General features: G+C 37.9%; 1 protein-coding gene across 1 annotated transcript in view; it reads right to left on the bottom strand.

Annotated features, from left to right (window-relative positions):
* The window catches only part of HACL1 (2-hydroxyacyl-CoA lyase 1), a gene marked incomplete in the record, with an annotated part of 1,125,147 nt that overhangs the window by 415,357 nt on the left and 697,015 nt on the right, over positions 1 to 12,775 (bottom strand). The window contains 1 exon segment of the mRNA XM_044066839.1: positions 4,332 to 4,437. Coding sequence (XP_043922774.1) covers positions 4,332 to 4,437 — 106 coding nt within the window.

Here is a 12,775-nt window from a genome sequence, read left to right as displayed (position 1 = left end):
GCTGAAGCATCAGATACAGACACACTGTTGAGACATGTTGATGTGGCTGCTGCCTTAGTGAAATAAGCTCTCACTGTGCGCTTTAAAGAGGCTTATTATATTTCTCATACTAAAAGGATATGCAGTATGATAGCCTTCTATACCTTTTTTTAATATGCAAAATTCTAAAATGTTGCTTAGTCTTCCTGAAATCATAAGACCCTCTTGTATTCTACTTCTGTGGTCTATGAACATCCAGCCAATGTTGGAGGTGCTCTCCATCATTTGGATAGTTTGAAAGGGCACTGATAACAGACAAGATTACTTAAGAGTTACTGCATAAATTAGTTTTGACATGGAGGTTGGATTTGTTTTTAAATTACATTCTTTAAGTAGTACAATCTCTTTAAGTAGTAGTTTGGACCTTTTCCAAGAGCGTTGAAGAGATGGTTTGAAATCTCATCCCGGGTCTGTCTAAGAGAAAACTTAAGAACTCTAGTGTGTGGTTGAATATTATCATTTCCAGTACCCATTGGTACTTTGGAACAGTTCTCCAAGTCAAGGGGATCCAGCACCAGTTAGCCCTTCTGTCACAGACTGCATGGCAGCATAATAGGTTTGTATCAAACCTGGTGGTGGTATCAGGCCATGCTCCTTAACACTAAACTACTACAATGGCAATTTTAGTTCTGACCAGACTTAAATCTCTGTCTGAAGTCAAAATCAAGATCTAATACAGAAGAGCCAGTGAGAACTCACTCAGGCTGAGCTCTCAGTCCCTGATATGTCCAGTATGCGCCCCTGGGAGGACACTACTTGGTCTCAAATATCAACAAACCACAGTCAAGTGACTAGACAGTCCACACCTCGAGAGTGGGATAGTCAGCAGCAAGTTCTGACTAGCTGAGTAGGGGATGGGCGAAGCCTAAACCTTCAGACACCCCCCAGGGTGGGAGTTGAGAATGCATCCTCCTCTGTGCCACTCCATCTACTAAACTGGAAATCAAGCACAAACACTAGACCTTGCTAGTTCAGAATACGCTCAATATCCATGACGACCACAAGGCATTTTTTAAAACAGAATTATCTCTAGTAGGGCTTGACCAAGGCCCAGCCTCAATATCTAAATTTTTATTTATTTTATTTAGTTATATTTGTTTACCAGGGTAGTGCAAGGATTTCAACAGACCATTTGCAGGCACAGCCAGGGTGAATAGGAAATGAACAAAACATATTTACATATTTACAGATACAATGATATGCTATATAGTATATATATATATATATATATATATATATATATATATATATATATGCACAGTGGATATAAAAAGTTTACACACCCCTCTTAAAATGCCAGGTTTTTGTGATATAAAAAAATTAGACCACAATAAATCATTTCAAAACAATTCTCACCTTAAATGTGACCTATAATCTGTACAATTCAATTGAAAAACAAATCTGTTATGGGGAAAAAATATAAAAATAAAAAGTGTACGTGTGTACACCTTTAAACTAATACTTTGTTGAAGCACCTTTTGATTTAATTACAGCATTCAGTCTTCTTGGTTACACACCTGCCATCAATTAAAGAGACTCTGATTAACCCCAAATAAAGTTCAGCTGTCTTAGTAGGATTTTCCTGGCATTTACTCAGTTGCCTGCTACAGCAAAAGCCATGGTTCACAGAGAGTTTACAAAGCATCAAAGGGATCTCATTGTTGAAAGGTATCAGTTAGGAGAAAGGTACAAAAAATTTTCCACAGCATTGGATATGTCATGGAACACAGTGAAGACAGTCATCAAAAAGTGGATAAAATGTAGGACAACAGCGACATTGCAAAGAACTGGACGTCCCTCCAAAATTGATGAAAAGACAAGATGAAAACTGGTCAGGGAGCCTGCCAAGAGACGTACAGCAAAACAAAGGAGCTGCAGGAATTTCTGGCAAGTACTGGCTGTGTACTAAATGTGACAACAATCTCCTTTATTCTCCATATGTTTGGGCTATGGGGTAAAGTTGAAAGATGGAAACCTTTTCTTAAACAGAAAAACATCCAGGCCTGGCTAAAATTTGCAAAAACAATACATAGTCTCCCAAAAGCATGTTGGAAAATGTGTTATGGTCTGATGACACCAAAGTTGAACTTTTGGCCACAATTCCAAAAGGTACATTTGGCGCAAAAACAACACTGCATCACTGAAAGAACATCATCCCCACGGTGAAGCATGGTGGTGGCAGTATCATGCTTTGGGGTTGCTTTTCTTCAGCTGGAACTGGGGCTTTACTCAAAGAGGGAATTATGAACAGTTCCAAATACCAGTCACTTTTGGCCCAAAACATTCAGGCATCTGCTAGAAAGCTGAAGATGTAGAGGAATTTCACCTTTCAACATGACAATGACCCCAAGCATACATCCAAATCAACAAAAGAAAAGCTTCACCAGAAGAAAATTAAAGTTTTGGAATGGCCCAGCCACAGCCCAGACCTAAATCCAATAGAAAATCTGTGGAGTGACCTGAAGAGGGCTGTGCATAAGAGATGCCCTCGCAATCTAACAGATTTGGAGTGCTATTGCAAGGAAGAGTGGGCAAATATCACCAAGTCAAGATGTGCCATGCTGACAGACTCCTACCCAAGAAGACTGAATGCTGTAATTAAATCAAAAGGTGCTTCAACAAAGTATTAGTTTAAAAATGCAACCAGCTTATTGTATGTTTTTTATTTTTTATATTTTTCCCCTAACAGATGTGTTTGTTTTTCAATTTAATTGTACAGGTTATAGGTCAAAAAGTTTTGAAATTATTTATTGTGGTCTCACTTTTTTATATCACAAAAAATTGGCATTTTAACAGGGGTGTTTGAACTTTTTATATCCACTGTGTATATATATCCACTGTGTGGGTGTGGTGTGTGTGTATGTGTGTGTATATATATATATATATATATATATATATATATATATATATATATATATATATATATATAGAGAGAGAGAGAGACACACAGAGACACACACACACACACACACACATATATATATATATATATACATATACACACACACACACACACACACACACACACACACACACACACACACATTTACAGATGCAAGAATATGCTACAACATTTAGTTCAAGACGTAGTTAATGTCAAAACGTGCATGTAAAAATGAAAGTATGCTTAACACAGCTTTATATACACAGTGTATACTACAGGGATAGCAGCATATCATTACATAGCTGGATATACAGACATTATTAGAGACGTGAGAAGAGTTACAAGAAAGGTATGACAGACATGTAAGGGGAGGAGGAATGAGAGGCAGTAAGATGAGATAAGGAAGGATGAAAAAGGGATCTGTTGTCTGAAGTCAGTATATGTCTGGATGTCTGGGACTGAGAGAGGAACTGAGTCCCACTGTTTAAGTGATAGGATGGAGAATTAAAGGCCAGTGCAATAGAGTTTACTTTTTTGGAGTTAGTAGGGTGGATTGAAATTGAGAGATACCTTTGAGATTATATTGGGAGAGGGGGTTGGTGAAAAGTTAAACAGTGATAGTGGACAATGTCTTAGGAGAAAGGGCTTTGTGAATTAGTGATCCTAGTAGGACATTTGCTCTGAAATGGGAGACATTTAGCTTTGGAAAGAGAGAGGCAGTGTTGGTCATTACTGGGGAAGTTAGTAATAAACTGGCAGATTTTATTGGAGATGGTTTGTAAGGTGGCAGCATTTTTCTTTGATCTTTCTGATAGTGCTCCAGCATACACTTGGTTTAATGAAAAAGATCCTTCCATGGATCCATATGCTAGGAATATTCAACTGCTAACATACATCTGGCATCAAAGCCAGACAGAAATTTCTTCCTATGGCTGTGGGTGGCTAGCATGAACTGCTGGCACTTGCGGCAATGTTTCACACCACATTTCTCGCCTAGGGAGTAGAGACAAATACCAGTGAGAGTCTTGGCTCATTATTTGCCAGCACATGGGCATTTAAAGGCTTGCTTTTAGCCACTGTACATGGGAACTTCTTACCAATATGTGTGAAGGCTGAGATCCAAATTGTGTAAGCTGCATAAATAAACTGGCACACTTGTGGGGAAAAGGGGTGATCTTATAAGGCATTAGGTGAAGGGATGGCATGCCCTGGCTTGGGGCATTTACATCTCATTAGCACAACAGCTTTTGAGAAACAAAACTGCTAAATTAGAACAGGAGAGAGAACAAACCCAACTGCAGACATTAAAGTGATATCCCCCTCTCTTAAATTAGTGTACAGCTGCAATAATCAGGAGTGTAAGCTACAAAAGCCTATTCAGTAATTAAATGGGATGCAGTGTACATACCTGAATAAATTTCACATCTGGATGATATCTAGGCGGAAGTCCAAAGTGCAACATCCAGTTTAATCTGGCACCTAGCAGCACAATTACATCAGCATGCAGTAAAGCCCTGCAAACAGGAAAAAACAAAAACATTTCTCTATTGATCATATACTTTTACAGAAGCTATTAAACTGGCAGATGTAAAGTATGACTATTTATCACATCAAACATTGCAGATGTTTAATTTGCGCACTGACAAAGAAGAAAATTACAAGAAATCAATTTCATATACGGAGGGGGCAAGTTCCTACACTTCCCACGAGCAGGCTCCACCTTCTGCAGCCCCGAACTGTGTTATTCTAACTTCAATGACACTGGATAGTAGGGAAAGAAATTCCTGATCACACCAACATTATAGGGAAAAAACAGTTTCTAGTACTTGAGATGTCACTTTTCAATCACTTCAGTCTGAGAGAAATTACAGATAGAAAAATGAACAATGATCACAAGTCATACTACAGGAAGAATGTTAACAATATTATTATTATACTTATTTGTTAACCAGATCTGTCAGGGGTGACCTGGGATGGAGCAATGTCTGGTTAAGTGACTTGCATAAGATCACACAATAGGCAAATGAGGACTGTGGATTCAAACCCAAGAACTACAGCTGACAGTCGCAACCCACTGCTTCAACTTCAAGACTCTGATAACTTCTAATTTTCATCAAGTGTAAAAGGCTAAGAATATATCTGATAGTCCCAACACAAGTATATTTCAGTGTTAAACATATGGCTGTATTCAGAGGTCTGAAAATGGATAGACTAAGTCTTGTGTACAATATTAAGAATCACCAAAAGCTGTAGCTTGCATTTATTAAATGAAAACTTGCCTTATACTACTGATGGATTTCACTGTTGTTAAAGTAAATGGTCGCACACTGTTTTCCTAACCTTTTCTGCACATAAGTTACCAAACGGTCACTGAAGGCTTGGTAAGAAAAATAAGTATTTAAGGTGACAGAAACAGACATATACACGGGATAATAACTGATTAAAAACTTGAGTCTATCTAAACATAAGTCATTGTGGTTACAAAGTGCAGAAAGTGGGACTGAATTCTCACTGTCAAGTTAAAATGGGATATGGTTGTTGAGATGAAAAATAGTAGGAAAGTGCAAATGAGAAAAGATAACCTAAAAAGAAAGAGAAATACATGAAACTGGTACAGAAAAATGCATCTGTGCAACATTAAGAGCAGACATAGGTAAGAAAATGCAACTTGTGAGATATTCTTATAGACAAATATTATATCATCACAGTCATAAAGAGGTGACAGCAGACATGTAATAATTGTATTCATGCATTTAAGACAGACATGGAAAATATAAATTGGCTGTGCACATGATGAGGTACTTTGTACAGTGAAGTGGTAACAAAGATGAAGAGGAAAAGGCAAAACTGATGGAGATGATGAGCAAGTCAGAAACAATCAAAATGTGGACAAAGAAAATTAAGAAGATAGGGCCAATTTTCAAGGAACAGAGGAGACATAAAAAGATATGGTGGAAACCAGCTTTAAGCAGCTGATTAGTACATGGCAAATAGAATGAATAAGCTTAAGCTTCCGGTCTTCACTACAAGGAATGGGAATGAGCAAGGGGTATTGAAGGTTACAGACTGAAAATGTCAGTGCTACAAAGAATTACAGAATTCAGTGTAGTAATAAGGCAAACAGACAGCAAAGGGGAATGGGCTTACCTCTCAACCTCTTTGTGCAAGAAAGCTGGACAAAGCCTATAATAATTTGGGGGGAGGGGTGGTAGAGAGAGATGAAGACCCAAAAATAGGGACAGATTTTAAATACTGCTTTTATATACTTCAAAATGTTGCTAGAATAACATGATGTATATCAGAAGGATAAGAAGACTGAAACTCAAATGCATACCATTATTGGACTTAAATCCTCACCGATTTGCCAAAAAACAACACATTTTGTGAGGAATAGAGTAAAATTATTAGGCAAAAATCTGGACATTCTATGAAAATCTGGACAGCTGAGAGGTATGCTTACAGGACAGCAAAAGCACATACTTCATCTTACTGGAACGTCTGCAGAGAAAGAACACAGACAGAAGAAACTAACTGCGAAGGAGGAGACTCTCTGTTGGGAAGCCATTCTAAGGAAGTAGGATGCTGGCTGTGTGATAAAATGAGACAACCAGCGCAGCTAAAATAATGAAGTTAAAAGGCAATTAGAAAACAAAGTGCATACAGTAGACGTGGGGACAAAGCCAGCCTTAGGTGTAGGTCAACTTTGTTACCACCTAAGAGACAGTTTTCACTTCTCTTGTTGGGGAACCTTTTCAGGTAATTTATTTCTTTATGTTACAGTATAGAAACATTAGTGTTTCTCTACTATAAAAATAAATAAATAAATATGAAAACATTTAGGAAAAGTGCCCCTACCAGAGAAGGAAATCCTGCAGATTTGGATTTGATTTGTTGACTTACGGCTTGTCCCACCCACAATTTATACAGACAATGAATCGGGTAGCTCATGAAAGGACAGAGCAAGAAGTCAACAAATTCAAAACTGTGACAGTCCACAGTGAAGAGTTTCGAAAGTGCTTAGTATTTAACAACAAAAGAGTTGCGGACATTTTCTGAGTGTTTTTATATATATATATATAATATATATATATATATATATATATATATATATATATATATATATATATATATACACACACACACACACACACACATACATATATACACACACATTTTATACATATATATATATATATATATATATATATATATATATATATATATTTATTATATGGGACTATTTTGTTTCGTTGAATCTCATTTCGCTGAATTTCATTTTACCCCGACCACATCGCTGAAAACACATATTACTGAAAACTAATTTCACTGACTCTCATTTCACAGAACTGCAGTTAGTATATATGGCACTGTGTAGAGTACTGTAAGGCAAGTAAAAGGTATATGCCCTTTTCCCCACTGTAGTGCATTCCTGGAGTTAGTTTATATATATTTAGGGAGGGTGTGGGAGGGCACAGCCCCCCACCCACCTTGTTTTATATTGTATTTTACCAAAAACTTCAAAACAATACATTTTAAACAATAGACATGTATAGTTACAACACCAATGACCAACTGTCTCCAGAAGACAATATGTACTGAAACTAAGTGGGGGGGGGCTACACCCCCAACACCCCCCTAACTATATATACTAACTCCAGGATCGCACTACAGTGGGGAAAAGGGCATATACCTTTTACTTGCCTTACAGTACTCTACACAGTGCCATATATACTAACTGCAGTTCAGTGAAATGAGTTTTCAGTGAAGTGGTCGGGGTGAAATGAAATTCAATGAAACAAAGTAGACCCATATATATGTATAGTTATTGGCAGACAGACAGATGTTTTGGATGTCTTGGGGCTGGCTAGTCCTCAGCTGTCCCTGACATTGTAGACCGTGCCTGATGGGGGTCAGTTTTTACATGGAAAAAGTTGCCATCCCCCTCATTTGCTGTCTGCCCTTCCATAAGGTGAATTTATTAGATTAAGAAGGTTGTGTAATAATGATGAAGATTTCAGGTTGGAAGTGCACATGACTTCTGTTATGTTTACTTCTAGAGGTTATGATCTGAAACTGATTGATGAGGCTATTAATAAAGTGAACAGTGGACTTCAGGTCTGTTATGACTTGGGCCATTTATCTTTGTTAATCTTTGCTGATTGGGTGAAACCTTCTAGAGGTTGTATAAATAACAGTAGTAATGCTATTAGGAAGAGAAAAACATATTTTGAGACTACCTTTAGTGTCTTTATTAGTTAAGTAGTTTCTTTGGTGAAATATTACTGGGGCTTCTTATTGAGGTCAAAGGATTTATCTGAATTTTTGTTTAGTTCTCCTACTATTTCATACAAACATGGCAGGAATTTGAGAGATTTATTGGTCCATAATATTTTTCTTTACCTGATGTTTATTTGTTAGTCCTACTAATTTGGGAACTTTCCCTTGCAGTAATTGCTGTTCTTGTTGTAATATTGTAAAATGTTTTCCTTTTATAAATGGTAAAAGTTATGATATTTTAGATAGATATGATTAAAAATAATGAAGGTGTTATTTATGTTTTGAGATTTCCATGTGGTCTCTTTTATATTGGAGAAAGTAAGAGAAATTTTAAAGTGAGACGACAGGAACATACCAGATATATAAAACATAATAAAATGGAAAGTCCTATTGCACAACATTTTAAAACATTTCATAACTCGGATCCTTTTTGTTTACAGGCTAGTATTCTTGAAAAAGTCTATTCTAAATATATTTTTGACGAGACACTTAAAAATAAGCTGTTGTTTAAAGCATCTATGTTTATACTGAAATTTGAGACTCTGTCCCCTAATGGTCTGAATAATGACGTTAATTGGAATGTTTTAATTTAATTTATTTGCAGTGGTTGACAGGTTAATTAACAAATTGTTTAATTTTTATTATATTATTGTATTATTAGTGAATACATTTACAGTAAAAATTTCTTATGGATTTTACTCCTTGAAGGCTTGTATAGCTGAGGTGCTAGAGTGTGGCAATACATTGTGTTTGTTTTACCAGTTAAGTGGTTTACATTTTTTCTTTTTTCGTGGTTTATATATAGTGCCTGATTTTTTCTAGTCTGCTTAATCTGCTTGCTCTGTCCCCCATATCACTTAAGTATCCAAATTTTTGGATCATACTTTTAGACTGCTCCATGTAACATCTGTGGCTTTTTGGCAAATCACTGAGTACTGAAGCCGCTAAATAATGACAGATGTTTTAAGTTTCAGGCTTCATATCCTTCAGAAAATGTATCCTAATATAAAGCCTATTATTTTAGCAACCTAACTTTTTAAGAACAATACTTGCCACTTACATTTTTTTTACACATTCATAGGTGATCACTAGGTACTGGCCCAAAAATTTTAAGCCTACCCCAAAATCACCAAAATATTCTGACACAAGTCAATACCTAAAGGAATTTTACGATTTCTCACTCACTTGTCCAAGCTACTTTTGAATATGGTTAGGGGAAGCACATTGTTTCACATGGATGTGAAGCCTTTTCCTGAGAAAAAGTCATCTTTGGGACACATTCTTGTCTGTCCAACATGTCCTGTTTATATCACAGACAAGGTTTAGGTCCTTAGTATGGATATTTCTGATGCTATTTTTGTGGATATGCAAAACATCCATCAGTGGGTTGTGAGGGTGCCTTGTAGGCTAGGCATAGATTGCTATGCAGCGATTTGTAGGAGATCAGTTACAGGGAAGGGGCTTTGAGATGCTCCGCATAGGACTTGTTGCTTACTCCCTGTATTCTATATCTAAGGAACCTTTGTGGTCTCTCAAGCTAATTCAAGTGCCTGGTCAGGTACATGCCAAAGGATGTGTTGTGCTCAGTATTTACTCTGATGATAACAGAGTACAGTGGAAAAATGACTTCCTTTGACCTGGATGCTATGCCTTTACTTATAAGTTGTGCAATGTACAATGATTTTCTCATCACAGTAGACATGTGGTGGTCAAAGGTCAAGTTAATGTCAACATGGGATCAGAGATTGCTGACCACTTTTATATCTCCTGATAAACCACTGATGATTCAAGTCAGTCAAAAATGCCAAAGTTCTGTGCCCTTTTTCCTCAGAAAATGTATGATGATGCAAAACCTATTGTTCTACTAATTAAATTAATTTCATAAATGCTAACCTGTCTGTGGGGGGGACTATGACTAATGTTTGCTTTTTTGCTAATTATTCTGATTCTACAGGATTACTGCGATTTGTGCGAAGGAAAGTACTGTTGCAGAAGTCCTACTTACATGTAAAGTAGATGTTCACAGAATACCTTTTAATGGCATTCGGTTATTAGTGCCCTGCTGCTCTCCTCTGGCAGTCTACTAAAGCTCAGAGTCGAGTCCCTCCCACTGCCTGTCTGTGGGTGTGATGGACTAATCACTTGGCAGTATAGGAATTACCTTACAGACCCACAGACAGCAACCTTTCAGTTTTCTAGGGTCCAACAAGAAGAGAAGAGGGAAGCACAAGTTTTGTGAACATCTCCTGTTCCAATATCAAAAAACACATGCACACACACAAACACACACAATGGCCACAGAGAATAGAGAAATGCTCAATGGTAACCCAAATGCCAAAATATGTACATCTAAAAAGAGAGATGGTGGCTGAGTACTGCCAATAAGGCAGTGTGTTCTACAAACGTTTACTGTTACAAGTTAAGAAGGACTTATGTAACTGTACTACGTATGTTCAGCAACACACTGCCTTATTGGTATTTGCTAAATTCTCCAAGCTTACCCAACCTGATAGAAGGATAAGGGTTCAGAAGCCCCTGGAGAATGGTCCTAGCAAAGCCTGCTCCGGATCTAGAAAAGGCATCCAGCTTGTAGTGCTTCACAAAGGTATGGACAAAACTGAATTGCTTCCTCTACAATACTTCCAGAGTCCACTCCTTTCCAATATGCCACTGAAGAGGCAAAGGCCCTGGTTAAATGTGCCTTTGCTTGCCTGGATTTGTTTTGCCATGATGAGTATAACAAATCACAATGGACAAGCAATGTACAATGCTTTTATTAGAGACATGTTGATCCTTATTTGCCCCTTGTGTATGAAATAAAGAGCATTTCAGCCTTCCTGAAGGGTTTTGTTCTGTCAAGGCAGTAAATGAGCTGCCAATGCACACCCAAGGCATAAATATCATCTCTCCATTATAATTGTATTCTGGGAAGAACATAGGGAGGTTGATGGACTGACAGAGTGAATTCTAAGGTCACTTTTAGCATGAAAGAGGGGTTAGTGCATAACACAACTCTATTCCTTTGGGAAATCAGGTATGGCTGTCCCACCATGAGAGTTTGCAGCTCAGCGACTCACCATACAGGTGTCAGAGCAACAAGCACAACAGTTTTTCACATTAAGAGGTTCAGGTCAGACGGAATATCAGATTCAAAAGGTGGTAAGGTCATTTTTCCAGAACACAGATGAGATATGATGAAGGAGGAATCTGCATGCAAGGGGGTCTCATATGCAATACTCCTTTCATGAACTGCTTTACCAAAAGGGAAGAATAAAGAAGGGGGAATCCATTAGTAGACAAGCAGAGATGGCCACTAAATGCACCTTAATGAGCATACATGATAAGCCATCCTGAATTATCTTACACAAATATTTACAGATCAGGGGGATGTTAACCTCAAGGGACCCTTTGTTTCTGCTTAGGCATCAGTTAGAAAACCTCATCCATTTATAAAAGTAAGATTTTTTAGTAGCAGGTTTTCTGTCCTCCAACACCTGCAGCACATCCTCATAGTACCTAAATGGAGTCAAGACTGAATCATCCAAGCTGTCTCTCATAGTTGTTATAAACTGGGGTGCACCAGTCGCCCTGAGACTGTAAGAAAAAATCCAGAGTATGAGGAAGTCTGTGGTAACTGTTCAGGGACAATACCATTATAAGGGAAAACAAAGATTGCCTAGTCCAACAGAGGGTCACCATAATGATCTTTGGTATTTCTCTTTGAATCAAAGTGGAAAGGGTGGAAATACATACAAGAATATTTCTGTCCAAGGGAACAAGAATGTCTCTCTCCTCCAAGCATGGCTGCAAGGAAACAGAATTTCTCTAGTTAACTGTTTTGAAAGGATGGGGACAGATCTATCTGAGGCACTCCCGACATCTGGACTAGATCCTGTAACACCACTACCTTGAGTTGCTACTCGTGTGGGTATCCTCAAGATCTGCTTAAACTGCCTACCACAATGTTTTTCTCTGATGGAATTTACAATGCCTGAAGACTCAGAGAATGCTGTAAAGTCAGCTCCCAGGCCATCATTACCAACTGACGTTGAGGATATCACCTTGTACACCCCTTGTTTGTTAAGGCACTACATCACTGTAGTGTTGTCTGTAACCACAAGAGGAGGACCCAGAGTCCATAGGTGCTGAAGAACTTTCAAGGTGTGGATCTCCATCAACATTCCTTAATACTGATGTACATCCTTGCACCTCCAATTGGCTTGCACTTGCACTCCCACTGACACAGCTCCCCAAGCGAAGTCAGATGAATCTGTCTGGACAGATTCCGTCAGAAAAGGTGGAAGGAAGGGATGTTCTGGATTGATACTCAACTATGTTCTCCACTACTAACTCTCATCTGATGAAGGGTAGTGCCAGCAACTAGGATTCCCGGGAATGTGTAGGTGCTAGGTCCAACAATTTTTTAAACACCAACAAATTTTTTCTCATGTGGAGATGGGCCCAGAAGTATCATGAAAATCATAGACTCCATCAGTTCTAGAATTTTTAAATTCTGTTGATTAGGTTATGTCCCTTCTGGAGAATTCCTGAAATATTGCCTGGTAGACTTCGACC

The sequence above is a fragment of the Protopterus annectens genome, chromosome 3.part1, assembly GCF_019279795.1.
Source record: "Protopterus annectens isolate FY-2018-M chromosome 3.part1, PAN1.0, whole genome shotgun sequence".
NCBI lineage: Eukaryota > Metazoa > Chordata > Ceratodontiformes > Protopteridae > Protopterus > Protopterus annectens.
The sequence above is the reverse complement of the archived record's forward strand: the minus strand, read 5'-3'. Positions and strand labels throughout refer to the sequence as shown.